The following is a 23008-nucleotide window of genomic DNA, read 5'->3' on the forward strand; positions in this document are numbered from 1 at the left end:
ATACTGTTGATAGCCATAAATTGGGGATCCAAGACATCTGTTGAAGAAAGTGTGCATCAATTTATTGGGCTTCACATTTCTGAGCTTGTGACTCTACATTTAAACCTGTAAACATTACATTTTGTCAAATATGAATGGACTTTAGCAGAAATTTAGTCCTCAGAAGAGGCAACTGGCTATTTATCACTCAAAGAAAAAAACGAGCTTCAGGATTCAGAGGGGGGATGTATTCCTGGCAGTTTTGTCCTGTATGATGTAAACAAAAGCCAACAACACACTAGAGAAGAGCTAATAATCCCCATCTTTGTCAAAATTACTCATTTCCATCTTCTGAAAAAAATATTTTTCAGAGCCAGTTAGGAAGTCAACAGTCAGCATCTGAAGAAAGCTATAAAACCCTCATGTAGTACAGAACTGGATCTAGAGATATGCAGGGCTCTGTAATTCTTTTGTTTAACCATTTCATCTTTATATCATGGTGTCTGCTTCCACCATCTGATTCCTCCATGAGTGTACCATGGTTATTCCCTAACTGGTTACTCTGTAATCAAATATATCAACAGAATCAACCACAATTCAAGGCAGGCTCTAGCAAACAGCCACATGTAATGCTGGTGTTGGAAATATGGAAAATCATCTTTGTAGGGGCAGTTTCATCAAAGCAATTGTGATAGTGGTTGTGCTGCTGCTCATACTGCTGCATCCTACTGTACGCAGGAGACATTCTATTAATTGCAGCATAGTTAATTATCACCTCCCTATTCCTCATGAATTTTACCAGGCAGGAGACCTTGTCATTGGTGAGATTGTTTCTCAAGTCTTCTTTCTCTATAAAATTATCTCTTTCAAGGAACAGCCTACACAAATCATGATTGGTGAGCCTATGTAAGGCACTATTTTATTCTTCTCTCTTTCTCATGTGCTATAATAGTTCAGACCACAGTCACTGAGAGTACATCATTACGTCATTAAGCACCATTACTGCATTATTTCTTCTCTGTCGTTCTGTAATAGGTTCAGACAATATTTGGGCTTATTGCTCAAAATCAAAGCACACTGGGAAGGGACCCACAATCAAAACTGACTCCCCAGTGAGAGCATGCATGTGATACATGCATTTGCTAAAATAGTCTTGCCCGCAGTTCTTATTCATATTTTTAAATTTGAAATTGCAGGGATGCAATTTTATAGGGGAATATGTTTTTATAACTATAATTTCTGAATTGTTTGTCAGATACCTTGCATTGCACTGACATATCTGGATTATGCCTCTCAAAAGCAAGTGAGTTAATAGAAGGTTATAAGCTTCCCCTTTGTAACTTCGACTTCCAACATCTTTTCTCATTTCATCTACACACAGTAGATGCATTTAAATAGACTTAATGCATCTCTGACATAAAAATAAGTAACTATCCATTATCAGTTGCTTGGAATGACTTCACTTTAATATATATTCCTTGTTTGATTGAAACTATTGTTACAGAGATTCTAAGCATGCTCAGGTGATCCCATATATGAAATGCTTTGATGGAGCCAGAGGAAGACACTCAAGTACCACAAATGTCCTTGAATGCATCATCACCTACCAGTCCCTCACCTTTACCTATACCATGTTGAGTAATAAAGTAGATTTCCCAATCACAACAGTTGTTCTATTCACATTTAGGTGAACATAACAAAAATTCCCCTTTAGGAAGATTGAAGGCAGAGCATTGTAAAGAAAATTAGGGTTTGTGAGAATTTAGCTATTCATCAGAATATCTATTTAAGACATTTTACTTCACTCTGTTATCATCTTTCACTGTTTTATCTTCTGTGTTATTGAGCTACATCTCAGTTTTGAAAGCATACACATTAATAATCATGACGAATACAAACACGGTTTTTATTCTTTCTTTCTTTTTAAGAACATAACATAAGAACATAAGAAGAGCCTGCTGGATCAGGCCAGTGGCCCATCTAGTCCAGCATCCTGTTCTCACAGTGGCCAACCAGGTGCCTGGGGGAAGCTTGGGTATTACAGTTCAGTGCCTAAGAACTTCCAGCACATCCTGGCCTTAGCATTTGCTGTCAAAGAGATCAATCAGAATCGCAACATCTTATCAAATATCTCTCTGAGGTTCCGTGTCCTTAATAGCTACTACATTTCAAGGATGACCTATAAGGCTACCCTGGGCCTGCTCTCCACGCAACATAGGTTTGTCCCAAACTTCAAGTCTCACAACCAGAACAATCTTATAGCTCTCATTGGAGCATGTATCTCTGAAATCTCTGCCAATGTGGACATCATTTCAGCAACCCAGAAAGCGCCACAGGTAAGCTGTGTGCACAGAGGCATGGAAATATCATAACAGCAGTACACCATCTCGATTTCAACAAAGCATTTAAACAGTTGCCCATTTTTTGTCCATTTGTTTTAAATTGTTTTTAAAAGATGTGTTTTAAATTTGTATATTTGTTTTTAATGTTTTTAGTTACTGTAAACTGCCCAGAGAGCTTCGGCTATGGGGCGGTATATAAATACAATAAATAAATAAATAGAAGCCAGTTGTACTTCCAATGACAGTGCTGGATCCAAAAGCACTCCCATCTGAGCTACAAATTTGTCTTTTAGATGTCATGTAACCTCCAGAAGATTACTCTTCCAGACGGAGAAACCGCCTACTTAAAACGCCTCCGTCTTGTCTGGACTGTGCTTTACCTTGTAAACCTCCATCCAGACTATTATCACAGCCAGGCATAGGTTTAAGATATCATCTGCCTCAGATGGTTTAGATGAAAAAGGGAAGTACAGTTGTATATTGCCCACAATGCACTCCAAATCCCCAGGTGACCTCACTCAGCAGTTTAATATACATGATAAGTAGCATATTGGGGAAAGTGAAACCCTGACAGACTCTGAAAGGTAAGTGCCACCACAGGATCTAATAGAAATCTCCCAGCACCATCTGGAAATGTCTGTCCAGGTATGGGTAGAATCACTCCAGCATGGTATCAGTCACACCCAACTGTTGCAGTCGCTCCATATTGATACCATGCTGATTGAGAGATGAACTAGATCCCACTCCCCCTGTCTCTCCCCAAAGGGCAACCAAGGACATTTCTGGGCAAAAGAAGCCTCTCTTCATTCAATATTGCTCCTGTCCTGCCTGCTGAATAATTGGATGGAAACTGCAATTGCAGGTGTGTGAAGGGAGAGTAGAGGGAGGGGAACAAGAAGTATCAATATCCAGATCTCTGGCCTTGCGCAGAGGCAGCCACTTGGGGTTTGAGTGCCAACTGGCTATGCCATTTCCAAGCATTTCAGACCCTACACAACCTCTCACAGCTACAATATGGGGTTAGCTGGTTGTTGCCAGAACTATACGGATACTGAGGATAACATGAGATCAGTAAAAATTGGTGATTGCTTTCATGCTTAAGCATAGGGCGAAGGGCTTTCTCAGACCATTCCCTTTGTATATCAGGGCCAGGAGGGAATCCAAGAATATTTAGGGGGCACACCACACTCACTCACCCAAAGGTAAATGACTCTGGGAGAAGTGAAACAGTATGTTGAGGGAGGCCATGCCCATTAGCAGGCCCTCCCTTAGCATGTGCGGGGCCCGGGGCAAAAGCATAGTTGGGGGGGGCACATTCTTCCTTTCTATATATATCCTTTCCTCCAGGCAGCGGCGGAGACTTTGTATTTCGTCTGCTAGGAGCTTGTGGCTGCGGCTCCCTTTTTTGCAGCATTCGTTGGCAGCGGCAGCGGCTTTGTATTTTTCAGCTGCAGCTCCCTTTTTTGCAGCCTTTGTTGTACACTCGCTTTGTGTTTCTCGCTGCGAGGTTTTCTCCTTCCCGGCTCGCTACATCAGCCATCAAGAGACTGCCACTGCAGCTCTTCCTCCCGGCTCGTTTATACGCTCCCCTCAGCTCGCTACTGCGGCCGTGAGGAGGATGCGGCTGCTGCTTTTATATGCAGATCGCCAATCACGGGGGGGGGCAAAGCGCGGGACCAGGGCAACTGCCCCGCTTCCCGGTGCTTACGGGCTGCTCTGCCCATTATATTTACAGTGATTATGAGCTGGGCAGTAGCACAGAACCAAATTACATGTTACATTAGCTATAATGAGGAATTGTTTTACTCTTTAGGTCACATACCAATGGTGGGCAGGGGCAGAGGAAAATGTAGGGTGAAAAATGGATGTGATTCATATATGTCCAGTAAGCTATATTCCACTGACACAAAGATCAGAGGTTTCTGCATGAGGTACACCCACACATCTCCCCATCCAGTCAAGCAAAAGGCATTATCACAGTTCAAGGATAACATCCAACCAGGGAAAAGCACTCGAGGACGAGGAGAAGGAGGGCCAGTGAGAGGTGTGGCATTGAGAGAGGGTTGTGGCCTTGATAAAATCTCAAGGGTTGGATATAGAAGTCTGGAGGACCACATTTGGTCCTTGGGCCTGAGGTTCTCCACCCCTGCACTATAGGCACAACTGAGTTTTAGTGTCCTCACCTGCCCACTACTGGCCCTGACGTCTCCGCTGTGGTTTGGAGCATTCAGCCACTGCTCTCACCATACCCAGCCACATAGTCCCTGAGGAGAAGATTTCAATGGGCCCTGGAAATCCTGTTGATGACCCTCCTTCCCATGAACCAATTTCAGATTGTAAGCTTATAGGGCCACCTACATTTCCTATTTGCATATGTTCATCTGTACACTGTAGTTCTTCATAGATAAATGCATTTAAAAATTACAAAACACTCTCAAGAGCCATAAATGGGACAAACATTAATGGGAAGTGATCTGCAGAAAGAGATACACATCTGATCTTCAAATTCTCCTTCTCTAACTCTGGATTTAATCTTGAACCTTGACGTTAAAGCAAATGTGAATGGTCTGTTGGTAAATGTAACTCTAGTCCTGGGCAGAGGCAGCCTGGACCCACTGGGCAAATTTCCACTGCATGACAATAATCTTTCTAAGCACAAAGCAATTATTCTATAATATGGGGAAGAAGAAGAAAATTATCCTGGCAGCTTTGTCCTGCATGATGCAACTTCAAAGACCAACAACACACTGGGGAAGAGCTAATTACCGCTATCATTTTCAAAATTACTGGTTTCCACCCTCTGACACAATGGATTTCTATAACCCATTAGCAAGGTCAACAATCAACATGTGCAAAAAGCTTGTAAACTGTCATGTTCTTCAAAAACTGATGTAGGCATAGGCAGGGCTCAGTCATTGTTTTGTGTGATCATTTCCCCTTTAAATGATGGTGTATGCTTTCACTGGCTGATTCCACCATGATTTTTAAGCCCCCAACGTATGCCATGAGTATCCCTGTTCTTCATGCTTTCTTCTTGCCCTGTTCTGCATTCCAGATTCTTACTGTGAACAAATGCACTCCATTGATTCATCATTAATTAACACAGCCAGCCATGCTCACTGCTTCACTCTCATGTGCCTTATGTTCTTTGGACAACTTGACTGAGAATTCTTAAGGGAACACGTATTTTTTCTTTGTGCACCTATTGATACCTGTGGATGAAGATGAACATTCTTTTTTTAAAAAGTATCATTCTCATTCAGCCTTAGAGGACAATGCAAGAAGAGAAAGAAAACAAGTTGTTTAGTTATGACAGTCTAATAAATATAAGACCAGGACACACAGATACTCTTACAGGTCAAACTGTAACCAAGTGCAGCAACAGAATCAACCACAATTCAAGGGAGGGTACAGCAAAACAGATGAAAGCCACAACACTATAGCTGAAACATGGGAAACAGCATTTGGAGAGCATTTTTTTTCAACAGGATCATGCTGCTGGTGGTGTTGCTGCTTCTGTTACTGCATCATACTGGATGCAAGACTCATTCAATTAATTGCAGGATAATTAATGATCCCCACCCTATTCCTCATGAATTTTACCAGCCAGGAGACCTTCTCATTGGTGGCATTGTTTCTCAAGTCTTCTTCCTCTATAACAACCTCTCTTTCATGGAACATCCAGCACAGGTCTTGATTGATGAACCTATGTAAGGCATTCTTTCCTTGCTCTCATACTCTATAATCATTCATATCACAGTAATGGAGAGCTCATCATTAATAATAATAATAATAATAATAATAATAATATAATTTGTGGGTCGCCTATCTGGCCAATGGCCACTCTAGGCGACATACAATTTAACAACAATACATTACATCATAATAAAATACATCATAAAATACAATATAACAATAAAACAATAAAACAGTTCCAGTACAGAGTAGTAGGCTATTCGTCGTAAAAAGCATCATTGAGGCATTATTTCATCTCTCTCATTCTGTAATATGTTAACTCTATATTCCAGCCTTACAGAGGGACAAACTCAGGTTTATTGCTGAAAATTAAGTCACACTGGAGACTATCAAGCAAATCTGACTCCCTAATGCAAGTATGTGTGCCATCAATGTGTTAAAAATAGTCTTGTCCCCACTTATTTATTTATTTATATCCCACCCTTCCTCCCAGCAGGGGCCCAGGACAGCAAACAAAAGCATTAAAAAGACTCTAAAAGATCATAAAAACAGACTTTAAAATATATTACAACAAAACATCCTTAAAAACATATTAAAACAAAACGTCTTTAAAAACATCTTTTAAATAAACCTTTAAAAACATATTAAAAAGCAATTCCAACATTTGTTATTCATACTTTTAAACTTGAAAGTACATTTATAAAATGTCATAGGATTATGTTCTTTGAAAAGTAATTTCTGAATTGTGCTTCAGTACCTTGCATGGCAATCTGGATTATGTTTTTCAAAAGCGGGAGAGTTTATGGAGATTTGCAAGTGTCCCATTTGCATTTTCCCTTCCAATATCTTCTCTCATTTCATTTCCAAATGGTAGTCATAGTCAATTTATTTACATACTGCATTTTTCACAAATATGTCTGTGCTAAAAGTGGTTCATGTAAACAACAAACGGTCCAAATCTGTAGCATAACAATACCTAATAAGAACAATCACTATAATACTAAAAAAGTTCATATAATATACAGCAAAATGTAAATGAGTATAAAGCTCAACAATAAAGCCAAAACAAAAATATTGAAAAGGAACCTCAAAGTGAATGTAGCAATCTATTCTATCCCCCTGACCCTTTTGCCTCACCCAAAGGGCCAGAAAGTCTTCTGGAAGCAGCTCCCTTATGAAGGCTGCTAGGGCTGGAGGGTGGGGAAAGGCAGGTAGAAATAGCCATCTCCTGATGACAAATGGAGTTTCTCTACCCTCCACTCACATAGCACATTTATTTAAATTGCATTCATGTTATCTCTGATTTTAGATTATAAAAATGATCCATTATCAGTTGTTGAAGTAACTTCATCTTATTGTATATTTCTTGTTTGATTGAAAATGTTGTTACAGAGATTCTAGGCATGTTCGGGTGTGTGCAAATAAGAAATGTGTAGACGAGGCCAGAGGTACTCACCACCAATGTCCTTGCATGCATCCCACCCTCCCCATCCCTATCTTCCCCATGCTGAGTGATAAAGCAGGATCCCCAATCATGAGAGGTTATTCATCAGAATTATACTGTAGCTTAAATAGACAACTTGGAAAGATGTTTTACTTTTTAAACTTCACTATCTTCTTTCGCTGTTTTATGTTCTATGATATTGAGCTACCTCTCAGTTAAGCTACTTCTTGGAAGAATGCAGATGTGTGATGAAGGATTATATAGCCATGAGAGTGGCTGTATACTATAGCCAGCATGAATTTTTAACATTCCGCAATGTTAAATTGAAAATACCCCCATGCCATTCTGATACTTCCCATAAGGTCATTTCAAAACAAAACCTTACAAAACTTATAGTCCTGAACTCAGAAACGCTTGCTTAACAACCCTCTAAATTTTCATGGCGATACACAAAACAGTCAGAGAGTTTTATTTATATCCCGTGCCCATTCCAGCTCTCCCTCCCTCCACACCGGTCTGTTTTACCTATCCTAAGAGTGATTGCACAGGAGTAAATCCCACTGAACTTAATAAACATGCAAATGATCATACCTGTCCTCCTCCCCTCCCTCTTCTGCCTGCTCCCATTCCCTTCTTCCCCTCTGCCCTCCCTCCCCTCCCTCCTCCGCTTCCTCCCCTCCCCATCCCCTGTGGTCAGTATCACCTCTCCTAAGCATGATTACAGGGGAGTAAATCCCACTGAACTCAGTAAGCATGCAAATGATCAATCCATTCTCAGCAAACTTGCACAGGATCCCATTTCTTACGTCCCAGATTAAAAAGCAGAGAAGTTCACTAATAGGCAAAAAACCTTGTGGTTTAAGAATGTACCTATAACCAACAGATATTTCTATCAAACTTTAAAAAGCAGGGAAACTGGGCAGCTAGTGAATGCTTGTTTTTGTTCTTGTTTTTTGTTATTCCTCCATTAAACAACTGTAACTTATTACAGCTCAGTGCCTAAGAACTATCAGCACATCCTGGCCTTAGCATTTGCTGTCAAAGAGATCAATGAAAATCCTAGCATCTTATCAAATATATCTCTGGGATTTCGTATCCTCAACAGCTACTACACTGCAAAAATGACCTATAAGGCCATCCTTAGCCTGTTTTCCACACAACAGAGGTTTGTTCCCAACTTCAAGTGTCAGAGCCACAACAATCTGATAGCCCTTGTTGGAGGATGTGTGTCTGAAATATCTGCCAATGTGGCCATCATTTCAGCAATCCACAAGATTCCACAGGTAAGCTGCCTGCAAGGAGGTGTCTCACAACAGCGACACACTGTCTTGATTTCATCCAAGCATTTGAAAAGCAAAATCTATAAAACAGGCTATTGTGGTAATATCACCAGGTGCATAATTAGCTCATGGGGGAAAAATCAATATGATGTTAATAAACTTACCTCATGGAAAACTGATCTGAAACTAACAAAATGAAAATAAAAAATGTACCACATTAATGCAACTAGAAAATCAGGATGAATTTTATGCTGCATTAATAGATTCATATTTTCCATATCACGGGATATAAAATGCTGCACTTTAAGGCAGATGTAGATAAAGTATAACTGTTTCAGAGAAGGAGATGGTCAGGGGAATGGAGGAAAGCCCTAAATACACTCAGCAGATCGAATAGGCGAACACCAGAGAAAGGGGAACCCAAAAAAGGATGGACCGGTAAAAAAAATGACAGACTATCGAACTGCATGCAGATCAGCACCATGCAGCAAACCCATCTCTACCACACATACAGTATATACTACCTCTGAAGAGAAGTAAGCTGATTTGTTAAGAAAGGATGAAGAAATTAGGTTTCCAAATACCAAATTCTGAATGGTTATCACATCAAAGAAGGTAAGAATTGTTCTCTGCTGCTTAAAAAGGCAGGTCAAGATTTTGATTGAATATTAGGAGAAATATCTTAATGGTAAGAACAATTCAAAGAGAGCAAATTACCAAAGCATACTAGGTGAAGGTTTCATGAAGAGGCTTGACCACTGTATGCTCTAATTCATGATGGCCCACTAGACCATTTTTAACTGTAAGATACTAAGTTTTAATGTACTCTTCCATTCTATATGAAAATTATGAATATATTTTGTTTCAGCTCACTTATGGATCATTTTTGACAACACAACGCCCTAAAATGCTATTCCCTTTCTTGTACCAGATGGTCCCAAATGAAGCCCAACAACGCATGGGAGTCGTGCAATTATTGCAGCATTTCAGATGGACGTGGATTGGGCTCTTGGCTGTGGATGATGACAAAGGGGACCAGTTTTTACAGACAATCATGCCAATGCTTTCCCAGAATGGCATCTGTTATGCATTCATAATAAGAATACCAAAACACTCTTTTGTAGATGAGTTGATAGACTTGCTTATACAGCAGTGGAAAATCTATGAAATTGTCATGGAGAAAAAAGTCAGTGTATTCTTTGTATATGGAGAACCTCCATCTTTTCAGATTTTGAGGGTGTTACTGTTTCTAGCACCCTTCTTGGAATTTCCACCTCTAGGTAAAGTGTGGATTATTACTTCCCATTGGGATTTTGCATCGCTGTCTGTTCAGAAGATTTGGGATATACAAACCTTCCATGGTTCCATATCCTTCACAGTTCACTCAAATCAGCCATTAGAATTCCAAAAGTTCATTCAGATGATAAGACCTTTCTGGGCCAAAGGAGATGGTTTTATCCAGGACTTCTGGGAACAGGCATTCACCTGTTCATTGAAAATGTCTAATTGGCACGAGGAGGAGGAGGAGAAACCCTGCACTGGAGAGGAGAAGCTGGAGAGCCTTCCTGGGCTTTTGTTTGAAATGAATATGACTGGTCACAGCTATAACATCTACAATGCTGTCTATGCTGTGGCCCATGCTTTGCATGCCATATACAAATTCAACTCCAAGCCTAAAAAAATGATAGAGAGATGGGCATTTCAGAATGTCCAACCATGGCAGGTAGTTCAACAAGAACAAAACTAGGCTAGCTTATGATCCAGAGATAATAGTAATTCTAACGTCTGCATAAAACAATTCCACCAGTTTATATTTTTTGAGAGGGGGATTCATTTAGATACAGTGAGAAGTGTAAAACGTAACATAATAGTGATTTTTCCCATAATTGGCCCACCATTTGGAGTCTAATAGATAGAACTGACAGCCAGAAATTGACATTGAACAGAAATATTGGTCATTTGTTCTTTATTTTATAATTTTATGTTTTACAATTTTATTGTACATAGCCATGGTTATTTAATGAGTTTAGCTCTATTAATACATATAGATAAATAAATATACTGTCCCAAACAGATTAAGTCAGAGTTTTAAGAGTCCTAAATATTAAAATAATTTCAAGATCTTATTATTCCTGTGTTAACATTCTCTTTCAATCTAGATCCATCACTTTCTAAGAAACATCATGTTCAACAACAGTGTTGGAGACACTGTGCGCTTTGATGACAATGGAGAATTAGTTGCAGCTTTTGATGTTACAAATTGGCTGATGTTTCCCAATGGCTCAGTGGTTAGAGTGAAAGTTGGAAAACTGGAACTTCAGGCTTCTCCAGGGAAAGGATTAACCATTAATGATGATATTGTCTGGCATCAAAGTTTTAATCAGGTGAAAAAAAGCTGCAGATACTTAAGTATATCAAAGTTAAAAATTCAATCTTTGCCAGCTCATCATTCTTTTCAGGTGATGAAGTGTGCTAGTTAGCATTATTTTTAAATTTAAAAAATCACAATTCTTTCCCCCCTTTTTAAAGAAACAATTTTAAATGATGAAATCAAAATTGTCTATGTCAGCTGTATTGTTCCAATGTCTTCAGGGCGGTTATAGTAGTTTTTTGAATCAAAAAGCCAATTCAAAAGATTCAAAAAGCATCTTATTGCATTCAGCTTTAAGTATGCTAAACTGTCACAGAAAGTTTTTAAATTTCAGGAACATTTTTTTTAATCTTCAAGGGACTTTTATCACTGTTTTTGTATTCTGAGCATGAGAGAAGTAATGCATTCTCAATGGCCACATTAATGGCTGAAGGATTATAAATATTAGTCAAAACAATTAAATTTACAACAGCTGATCAAAAATTGATACCCTTTTAGACTCCACATACACAATGGGAAGCCAACGTGATACCCTTCGGATGTTGTGAACTAAATTTCCCATTATTCTTGACCATTAAAGGCAGTTGTCATAGAGAACATCTGGAGGCCACCATGTTGACTATCCCTGATTAACCAAAAAAAAAAACCCTTTACAACTCTGTGTAAGGATGCAATGTCACCACACATTAGGGATGGGGGAGAATATCTGACAAAATTGAACCTGGTACCGGATCCTGACTGAATTTGCTAGTTCGCTATCCATTCGGAGTGGCACCGATCTCATGAGGCAGGCCTCGGCTATGATTGGCATGGATTTTGCAGCCACAACTGCAAGAATATTTTTTTCAAAATCCTCCCCCTATTTTATGGGGTTTTTTTTCATAATTAAGATGTTATGTCAACCACAGGATTTCATAAGAACATAAGAAGAGCCTGCTGGATCAGGCCAGTGGCCCATCTAGTCCAGCATCCTGTTCTCACAGTGGCCAACCAGGTGCCTGGGGGAAGCCCGCAAGCAGGACCCGAGTGCAAGAACACTCTCCCCTCCTGAAGCTTCTGGCAACTGGTTTTCAGAAGCATGCTGCCTCTGACTAGGGTGACAGAGCACAGCCATCATGGCTAGTAGCCATTGATAGCCCTGTCCTCCATGAATTTGTCTAATCTTCTTTTAAAGCCATCGAAGCTGGTGGCCATTACTGCATCTTGTGGGAGCAAATTCCATAGTTTAACTATGCGCTGAGTAAAGAAGTACTTCCTTTTGTCTGTCCTGAATCTTCCAACATTCAGCTTCTTTGAATGTCCACGAGTTCTAGTATTATGAAAGAGGGAGAAGAACTTTTCTCTATCCACTTTCTCAATGCCATGCATAATTTTATACACTTCTATCATGTCTCCTCTGACCCGCCTTTTCTCTAAACTAAAAAGCCCCAAATGCTGCAACCTTTCCTCGTAAGGGAGTCGCTCCATCCCCTTGATCATTCTGGTTGCCCTCTTCTGAACCTTTTCCAACTCTAGAATATCCTTTTTGAGATGAGGCGACCAGAACTGTACACAGTATTCCAAATGCGGCCGCACCATAGATTTATACAACGGCATTATGATATCGGCTGTTTTATTTTCAATACCTTTCCTAATTATCGCTAGCATGGAATTTGCCTTTTTCACAGCTGCCGCACACTGGGTCGACATTTTCATCGTGCTGTCCACTACAACCCCGAGGTCTCTCTCCTGGTCGGTCACCGCCAGTTCAGACCCCATGAGCGTATATGTGAAATTAAGATTTTTTGCTCCAATATGCATAATTTTACACTTGTTTATATTGAATTGCATTTGCCATTTTTCCGCCCATTCACTCAGTTTGGAGAGGTCTTTTTGGAGCTCTTCGCAATCCCTTTTTGTTTTAACAACCCTGAACAATTGAGTGTCGTCAGCAAACTTGGCCACTTCACTGCTCACTCCTAATTCTAGGTCATTAATGAACAAGTTGAAAAGTACAGGTCCCAATACCGATCCTTGAGGGACTCCACTTTCTACAGCCCTCCATTGGGAGAACTGTCCGTTTATTCCTACTCTCTGCTTTCTGCTTCTTAACCAATTCCTTATCCACAAGAGGACCTCTCCTCTTATTCCATGACTGCTACGCTTCCTCAGAAGCCTTTGGTGAGGTACCTTGTCAAACGCTTTTTGAAAGTCTAAGTACACTATGTCCACTGGATCACCTCTATCTATATGCTTGTTGACACTCTCCAAGAATTCTAATAGGTTACTGAGACAGGACTTTCCCTTGCAGAAGCCATGCTGGCTCTGCTTCAGCAAGGCTTGTTCTTCTATGTGCTTAGTTAATCTAGCTTTAATAATACTTTCTACCAGTTTTCCAGGGACAGAAGTTAAGCTAACTGGCCTGTAATTTCCGGGATCCCCTCTGGATCCCTTTTTGAAGATTGGCGTTACATTTGCCACTTTCCAGTCCTCAGGCACGGAGGAGGACCCAAGGGACAAGTTACATATTTTAGTTAGCAGATCAGCAATTTCACCTTTGAGTTCTTTGAGAACTCTCGGGTGGATGCCATCCGGGCCCGGTGATTTGTCAGTTTTTATATTGTCCATTAAGCTTAGAACTTCCTCTCTCGTTACCACTATTTGTCTCAGTTCCTCAGAATCCCTTCCTGCAAATGTTAGTTCAGGTTCAGGGATCTGCCCTATATCTTCCACTGTGAAGACAGATGCAAAGAATTCATTTAGCTTCTCTGCAATCTCCTTATTCTTTAGTACACCTTTGACTCCCTTATCATCCAAGGGTCCAATTGTCTCCCTAGATGGTCTCCTGCTTTGAATGTATTTATAGAATTTGTTGTTGTTGGTTTTTATGTTCTTAGCAATGTGCTCCTCAAATTCTTTTTTAGCATCCCTTATTGTCTTCTTGCATTTGTTTTGCCAGAGTTTGTGTTCTTTTTTATTTTCTTCATTCGGACAAGTCTTCCATTTTCTGAAGGAAGACTTTTTGCCTCTAAGAGCTTCCTTGACTTTGCTCGTTAACCATGCTGGCATCTTCTTGGCCCTGGCGGTACCTTTTCTGATCTGCGGTATGCACTCTAGTTGAGCTTCTAATATAGTGTTTTTAAACAACTTCCAAGCATTTTCGAGTGATGTGACCCTCTGGACTTTGTTTTTCAGCTTTCTTTTTACCAATCCCCTCATTTTTGTGAAGTTTCCTCTTTTGAAGTCAAATGTGACCGTGTTGGATTTTCTTGGCAATTGGCCAGTTACATGTATGTTTAATTTAATAGCACTGTGGTCACTGCTCCCAATCAGTTCAACAACACTTACATCTCGCACCAGGTTCCGGTCCCCACTGAGGATTAAGTCCAGGGTTGCCGTCCCTCTGCTCGGTTCCATGACCAACTGGTCTAGGGAATAGTCATTTAGAATATCTAGAAACTTTGCTTCTTTGTCATGACTGGAACACATATGCAGCCAGTCTATGTCCGGGTAGTTGAAGTCACCCATTACTACCACATTTCCTAGTTTGGATGCTTCCTCAATTTCATATCTCATCTCAAGGTCTCCCTGAGCATTTTGATCAGGGGGACGATAGATCGTTCCCAGTATTAAGTCCCTCTTGGGGCAAGGTATCACCACCCACAACGATTCTGTGGAGGAGTCTGCCTCTTTTGGGGTTTCGAGCTTGCTGGATTCAATGCCTTCTTTCACGTATAGAGCGACTCCGCCACCAATACGTCCTTCCCTGTCCTTCCGATATAGTTTATATCCAGGGATAACCGTATCCCACTGGTTTTCTCCATTCCACCAGGTCTCCGTTATGCTCACTATATCAATGCTCTCCTCTAAGACCAAGCACTCCAGTTCTCCCATCTTGGTTCGCAGGCTCCTAGCATTAGCATACAGGCACTTGTAAGCAGTGTCTCTCTTCAAGTGTCTTTGGCACTTGTGGTTAGGCCTGTGGTAATTTTGCTCTTCTGAATTTATATCCTGTGCCCCTGCTCTCACAATGCCTACTTCTAGGCCTACCCCTTTTAAAATTTCATCATTTCTTTGGTTTTTATCCCAGAGGGGAGGTTTATTCCGAACCGGACCTTTCTCAGCTCCTGTCAGGTTTCCCCCCTCAGTCAGTTTAAAAGCTGCTCTGCCACCTTTTTAATTTTAAGTGCCAGCAGTCTGGTTCCATTCTGGTTCAAGTGGAGCCCGTCCCTTTTGTACAGGCCCGGCTTGTCCCAAAATGTTCCCCAGTGCCTAACAAATCCAAACCCTTCCACCCGACACCATCGTCTCATCCACGCATTGAGACTGCGAAGCTGGGCCTGTCTGGCTGGTCCTGCGCGTGGAACCGGTAGCATTTCAGAGAAAGCCACCTTGGAGGTCCTGGCTTTCAGCATCCTACCTAGCAACCTAAATTTTGCTTCCAGGACCTCACGGCTGCATTTCCCCATGTCGTTGGTGCCAACGTGCACCACGACCACTGACTCCTTCCCAGCACTGTCTACCAAACTATCTAAACGACGGGCGATATCCGCAACCTTCGCACCAGGCAGGCAAAACACCTTGCGGTCTACACGCCCATCACACACCCCACTGTCTACGTTCCTAATGATCGAATCACCCACTACAAGGATCCCTCCACCCCCTGGAGATATATCCTCGGCACGAGAGGATAGCTGCTCATCCCCCAAGGAATGGGTCCCTTCTAAGAGATTGTTTCCCTCTTCCTCAGCTGGATGCTCTCCTTCCCCGAGACCATCGTTGTCCATGATAGCAGGAGAGCTATCATCGTTGGAGTGGGACACAGCTATAACGTCCCTGAAGGCCTCCTCCACACACCTCTTTGCCTCTCTCAGCTTTTCCAGGTCCGCCACCTTGGCCTCAAGGAAATGAAGTCGTTCCCGGAGAGCCAGGAGCTCATTGCACCGAGAGCACACCCACGACTTCTGTCCAACAGGCAGATAGTCGTACATGCTGCAGGCGGTGCAAAACACTGGAAAGCCCCCACACCCCTGCTGGCTTCTTACCTGCATAGTTTTGTTTAAGGTTTATTACGTCAATGGGTTGGAGACTGCGGTTTAGTTGAGGTCAGGGAACAGACGGGCAGAATGGGGGGCCCTGGCCTCCTCGCCCTGCTGCCGAACTCGCTCTGCTGCTTAACTCGCCTTGACACTTCGTCAGCTGGGGCTCCCTCTAGCTCGTGGAGCAGCTCGTGGAGCAGCTCGTGGAGCATTTGTTAGACTGACCTACTCTACCCGCCTTACCTCCCCCCACCCCACCCCTCTTTTGTTGCTGCTGTCCTGATCTAACCAGGGGCTGTCTCTCTCTTTCTCTCACTCTCTCTGTGCTAAATGTGTTTGTGTGTGTGTGACAGTGTGACTGACAGTGACAGACAGTGTCTGTGAGGTGTGGTGGGGCACCACCATCGTCTGGCTGCCTGCACCTCTCCCACACTCTCTAAGACTGTGTTTTTTAACTTTCTATTGCCACCCCTCACAAGACTCTTGCTGATGTTCAATCATTGGCGTAGCTCCTAGTGCCCTGTCTTAAGTGTGAGAGTATTTGAACTGGGAATTCATTGCTTAAACCAGACCGTAAAGCAACCTAAACATTATGCAATGTTTTTCTCCGCTACCAAAAACCTATGTGGAATACTGTCATTTACATAAGTATCTACAAAAACAATTATGTAATTCTTGCAAATTAAAAAAACCCCAAAAAACTGTGGATCAAATCACCCAAAAATATGCTCAGCAGACTGAATAGGTGAACACCAGAGAAAGGGGAACCCAAAAAAAATAATGGACCGGTAAAAAAATGACAGACTATCGAACTGCATGCAGATCAGCACCATGGAGCAAACCCATCCCTACCACACATACAGTATATGTTACCTCTGAAGAGAAGTAAGCTGATTTGATCAGAAAATCTTCCCCACATCCACTCTGGACTGATGTCTTTGGCAGATGGGGATGATGCTCCCGGACAGCAGTATCAGTTCATGTTATCTCTGACTGCCAAAGTATCTGAGCCTCATAAACCCCACTGGGGATCCCTGCAACTGGACTGGAGAACCCCAAGCAGAAAAAGGATTTGATTAGTTAGGAGATACTCCAATGTCTGTGCAAATCACTTATAAGCCAAACCTGGGCAGATATGGGAATATAGTTGTCATATTAGTTTATTGCAAACTCTTGTGCCTGTGTGTCACTGTTATGTAGCCTGCTTTTGCTGGTAAGTAGCTGTTTCAGGTGGAGGGGTATCTGTAAGAAAGTCCACCCATGGGCTGTAAGGTGAAGTTCTATTGTCTAGAATGAGTTATATATCCTTGATCTGAGTGGTTTTAGATTAGAGCTTTAGGTATAATTGGTGGTCTGTGCCTTTTTCTTCTAGATCTCTCCTCTAGTAGATTATGCCTGGGTATCAGTGTCACCTGTTAATCTTCCTTTTCCCTTCACTGAGTGGGTATAGTAGCCTAAGGAATGCCTTGTGTAAGTTCTTACATTGTGAGCCTTTGTCTATCAAGCAGTTTTACCTCAGGGCTTGCTGCCAACAATGGATTTTGTGTTGTTTTCTGGGTGTCAGCTGTAAGCATGTAACTGTGTCTAGTAGTCAGTAGGTTTCTGATATGTGGTACTTCTATGTCCATTGTGTAGTTGCACAATAGTGTCCAGAAAGTACACCAGCTGCATGTGCTGGTTTGGCTCAGGTAGATGGTGGGGTGAAAAATGTTGAACACCTGGTGAAATTTCTCCAGTCAGTACCCTTGGTGATGCCATTGACCTGTGAGGTAAGATCAGCCCCCTCTCTTCCCATTTTTTAGATGGCTGCTGAAGACTCATTTTTTTATGCAAGCATTTGGTTAAATTTCAACCCTTTATGCCATTGTACTGATGTTTTTAAGGATTTTAAGGATTATATGGATTTGTTTATGGTTTTTTGTATGTTTTTATATTTTTAAATCTCTGTATGGTTTTATGTACGCTTTCTATTTTTAAACCTATGTAATCCACCTCAGGACGTGCATACCAGGTGAGAGGTAGACAACAAGAATAACATGATTATTAAATTATTATTCATTATTATTGACCTGAATATACATATTGTTACAAAGTAGTAATTTTGAGTAAATACAAAGTGTCAGAGATTGGTAGATAGACATGCTATAGCACCATTAGGGATAAGACTGTATTTCTAATGGATTAGAATCATATCATAGAATAGTAGAGTTAGAAGAGGCCTATAAGACCATTGCATCCAACCTCCTGCTCAATGCAGGAATCCAACATAAAGCATACCTGACAGATAGTTGTCCAATAATGAAAGCCTCTAGATCACCATAGAATTGTATCATATTTGTGTATTTGGTGGAAAAGAAGAAGTGGTTCCATAAAAGGATAGACTCTTCTGCCTGGCTCAGTGTATGGCTAGATAAACAATATTGTTGCCTGAGTTTCTTAGGAAGTCCCACAACTATCTTTTTTGTGGCATATGGTCTGAGACTGGAATCCATATATGCAGACATATCAGCTGGAATGGTCCCATCGCTTGTAACTATGGGATGCCCAGGATTGCCTGGGTTGTATATTGTATGTTGGCTGGATTAACAGTATTGCTGGCTGAGTTCTGGGAGTTCTAGCCATGGCACGCAATAGGCTAGATAGTTTGATATCTTTTTCTTCACACAAACAAATTGTATTTAATACATGACTTGTCATGTTGCTAATCATCCTTCATATTTCAGTACAGGTTCTTCCCCTTTCTGTGTGCAATGACAACTGCCATCCTGGCTACAGCAGGAAAAAGAAAGAGGGAGAGAAATTTTGCTGCTATGATTGTGTTCCATGTCCAGAAGGGATGATCTCACATCAGGAAGGTATAAGGGATAATCAAGACATTTCATAAAAGACATAGGAAGCATAAAACAACTTCAAGTACTTGGCAAGCCAAATGCCAGATTGTTGGTTCATTTTTGGTATTTCTTACCTCACCTTCACCCTAAGGTCACCACAGCAGATTTGATAGACTAAAAATACAATTACAAAAATAATCAATAAGCCATAATACAACTGACAGAAGGCAGAAAGTTTCAGTGCCAAATGCTTTTTAGTGTGGAGGAAATTTAACAGTTTTAGGGCCACTACAGAAAAGACTCTTTGACAAACCACCACCATCCACACCTCTAAGGGTGGCTGTATTATCTACAGGGCCTCCTCTGCCAATCTCAGTTATCAGAAGTGGCACATAAAATATGTGATATTCTTTAAGCTATTTTGGTCTGAACTCATTTAGGGCTGTTGAAATAAAAGGGAACACAGATGGGTCAAACCAGGCCTCCATTAGAAAGGAATTCTCCAGTCAATGCGAACACCCCCTCCTGGTTCCAATCCAGTTATATCTCTGAAGTCAAAACCCTAATGAGAACCTTTCAAGCAGATCTCAGTTCATCAATCAACTCATATGGGAGAAGGCAATCATTTTGATAATAGAATCAGTGTCTTATCTGTAAGAAAGTTATGAAAAAATAATCACCTAGATTATTTGAAATGGGCTTGGAAATGTGCTGGAAGCCAGTGAAGTTGTTTGAATTAGAGAGGCGCATGCTCCCAATAATTACCTCTGGATAAAGCACTTGCTGACATATCTTACAACAGGTGAAATTCCCAAAGCATTATCAAAGGCAGCTCCAAGTGGAGTGCATTATATTAATGCCATCTTAGTATAATTAAGGAAGCATCACCCAGCCAGATCTGCTTTATCTAGGAATGGATGCAGCTGGCTCAAAAGCTGAAACTGGGACAGCCCTGGCTAAGATGGCCACCTGGACATTAAAGAGCAAAACTAATAAAATATTATAAATAAAATTTGGCAAAAGGAATCCAGTGATGGTAAATGCAATCAGTGTAGGCAATGGGAACAACAAACTTGCAAGGGTTCTCCCTCTTAGTTAATAATATTCACAACTGTGGGCATGTCTTGAAGTAATCACTGAGCCGGGAAGGGAATATCCAGTTGTGGAAGAGAGCTACTTTTTCCTCCTCTCCAGCATCCCATACTTATTTTGTCTGGTGATTCAAGCATAGGCCATTCTTCATAATCTAAAGCTCTCACTGCTATGACTTATGTCAATGATGGGAAGAAGAGAGAAGGTGATTTAGCAGTATATCACTAGAAGTTTTACAGTACATCAGTAAGGAATTCTATCTGTTATTTAAAAATGGCAGCAATTAAAAGGCTTTTCTGATCACTTGGATCCAGACTCAGTGGCACTTGGTGCCCACTGAAATAAATATGATTTACATTAATTCATAATTAAATATTCACACTGATTTCAAAGTAATGCATGTATTCAATTCTTTGATTTTATGCCACACTCAGAATCAAGCCAGGCTTCCAAGTGGTCCACCATCCAGGAACTGACACGATCAGACTACTGTAGATTCAGCAGGATAGCTATGTAATGTCCCACCATACCATCCCTGAGATTAAAGTATCCCCCTGCCAAAACAAAACCTTTATTAAAACAGCAACAACAACTTGGCATGTGAAAAGAATTTGTGAATGTTTAAAGTGCTACACATACATAAAAATTTCCCAATAACACCTATTACATCCTGTAAATTAGGCCAGTATTATTATTTCCACACTACATATAAGGAATAAGACTGAGAAAGAGAAGCATTGGGAAAAGATCACCATCTGTGTTTTTGGCTTGAGAGGAGGTCTGAAAAATTGAATTCTTGGGCCAGAGAAAAACATCCATTACAGTACACCAGGTCAGCACAAACACCAAACTCTTTTCGGTACCACAAGTACACAAAATATGCATTTCACTTATGCTTTGAAATTTTGGAAGTCTTTTATTCTAGACATGTTCAAAAAACTGAAAGAACATGAAATATGCCTTTTCATATGTTGTTATAACTGATTTCTAGAGATTGTTGGTCAACATCTTGAAATGCTTAAAACACCTCTTCCTTTTATTTCAGACATGGACGTTTGTGTCAAATGTCCAGAAGATCAACATCCCAATATGGACCAAACTCAATGCATTCTCAAGGTACTAAGCTACCTCTCTTATACAGAAGATTTAGGGATCATCTTAACTATTTTGGCTGTCTCTTTCTTTTTCATCACAACTTTAGTGCTTGGAACTTTTATAGAGCACATGGACACTCCCATAGTCAAAGCCAACAACCGAACCCTCACCTTCATCCTCCTCATCTCCCTCCTGTTTTGCTTCCTCTCTTCCTTGGTCTTCATCGGACAGCCTGGAAAGGTGATTTGCCTTCTCCGACAGCCTGCTTTTGGCATTATCTTCTCTGTAGCCCTTTCCTCTGTGCTGACAAAGACCATCACCATGGTTCTGGCATTCATGGCCACCAAACCAGGATCTGGGATGAGGAAATGGGTGGGGGAAAGACTGGCAAATTCTATTGTCTCTTCCTGCTCTTTTATTCAAGTTGCCATTTGTACTCTTTGGTTAAGTACTTCCCCTCCATTCCCAGATAGGGACATGCATTCAGTGAATGGGGAAATAATTCTGGAATGCAATGAGGGTTCATCTATCATGTTTTACTGTGTCTTGAGCTATATGGGCTTCCTGGCCATTTTCAGCTTCATTGTGGCTTTTCTAGCCAGGAAGTTACCTGACAGCTTTAATGAAGCCAAATGCATCACTTTCAGCATGTTGGTGTTTTGCAGTGTTTGGTTGTCCTTTGTTCCAACCTACCTGAGCACCAAAGGAAAATATATGGTGGCTGTGGAGATCTTCTCTATCTTATGTTCCAGTGCTGGGTTACTGGGTTGTATCTTTTTCTCTAAATGCTATATCATTGTGCTGAGGCCTGACCTGAACAACAGGGGACAATTAATAAGAAGAAACAAATGAAAGAAGATAAGTTCATGTCTTCATTGAATTTGAGCATGGGTGCTACATCATTATGCTGAGGCCTGAGCTAAGCAAAAAGAGCAGCTAATAATATGTATGTAAGTTCATATCCATAGCTTGGTTTTAGGTGTCCTTCACTGCGAACACTGGTGGTGATCTTTCATGAAAATTCAACCATGGATGCTTGCACTCAAACAGGATCATTCTTTTGAGAAGAAGTGAGCATGGTTCAATCTCAGCTTTATTGGGCATTCATCTCAATTCTGTTCATCTACTCCCTGTGCTATGACACCTCTTACCTTGTCCAGTTCCCAAGAGGAAAAATTTACCTTCACAACTAGGACAGGATACCATGCAACAGCTTCAGCTCCTTTGAGGATGGTAATGGCCACCCTAGGCCTCCACTCCTTCCTCCATTGCTGTGTGTAAAGTGAAAACATTTCTGCCATTATAGTGGTACAGTGTCTTTTTACTTCAGGGATTATGGGTGTCATAGGATAGGGAAAGAGAATGGACCTGGAAGATCTATATGTACTTCAAATGATCCATATCAACCACCTACTATCCCATCATGGCCCCTATGATGGAATTCATAGAATAGTAGAGTTGGAATGGGCCAATAAGTCAAACCCTTCTTCTGTCTGAAAATTGGAACAGCAGGCAATAGAGGGAATCAGGTCTTATGAGTGTCTGAACTGAATGCTGATAGGACCTGGTTCTGTTGGATGCAAGGGGTGGGATATCTATGCATCCCTAGCTGATCAAACCCTACCCTATGCTGCCTGGAACCCTGACCATTCCCCAACAATAGTACCCAGAACTGCAGGGATATTGTGGGTAAAGAGACTGACAATTGTTTGGGGAATCAAACATAGGGTGAAGGATTTTTTGAGACCATGCTGTCTGGGTATCAGGGCAAGGAAGAGCTTATACCACACTCACATGCCCAGAGGTTAACATTTTGGGAGAAACTGACATTTTAATGACCTCCCCTAACATATCACAAAA

General features: G+C 41.2%; 1 protein-coding gene across 1 annotated transcript; it reads left to right on the forward strand.

Moving 5' to 3' along the window:
• Positions 1-2153: 2153 nt before the first annotated feature.
• On the forward strand, positions 2154-22000 carry LOC133367661 (vomeronasal type-2 receptor 26-like). Its single transcript, XM_061591755.1, has 6 exons — positions 2154-2315; positions 5928-6031; positions 8453-8744; positions 10901-11125; positions 18859-18985; positions 21099-22000. The coding sequence occupies exons 1-6, from the start codon at positions 2154-2156 to the stop codon at positions 21998-22000; spliced, it is 1812 nt and encodes a 603-aa protein (XP_061447739.1).
• The last annotated feature ends 1008 nt before the right edge of the window (positions 22001-23008 follow it).

Source organism: Rhineura floridana, chromosome 11, assembly GCF_030035675.1.
Source record: "Rhineura floridana isolate rRhiFlo1 chromosome 11, rRhiFlo1.hap2, whole genome shotgun sequence".
NCBI lineage: Eukaryota > Metazoa > Chordata > Lepidosauria > Squamata > Rhineuridae > Rhineura > Rhineura floridana.

Coding starts and splice junctions, on each gene's coding strand:
- LOC133367661 (XM_061591755.1), top strand. CDS start 2,154: ATGACCTATAAGGCTACCCTGGGCCTGCTCTCCACGCAACATAGGTTT. Junction 2,316..5,927: donor CAACCCAGAAAGCGCCACAG/GTAAGCTGTGTG, acceptor GAATTTTACCAG/CCAGGAGACCTTCTCATTGG. Junction 6,032..8,452: donor GTCTTGATTGATGAACCTAT/GTAAGGCATTCT, acceptor AACTTATTACAG/CTCAGTGCCTAAGAACTATC.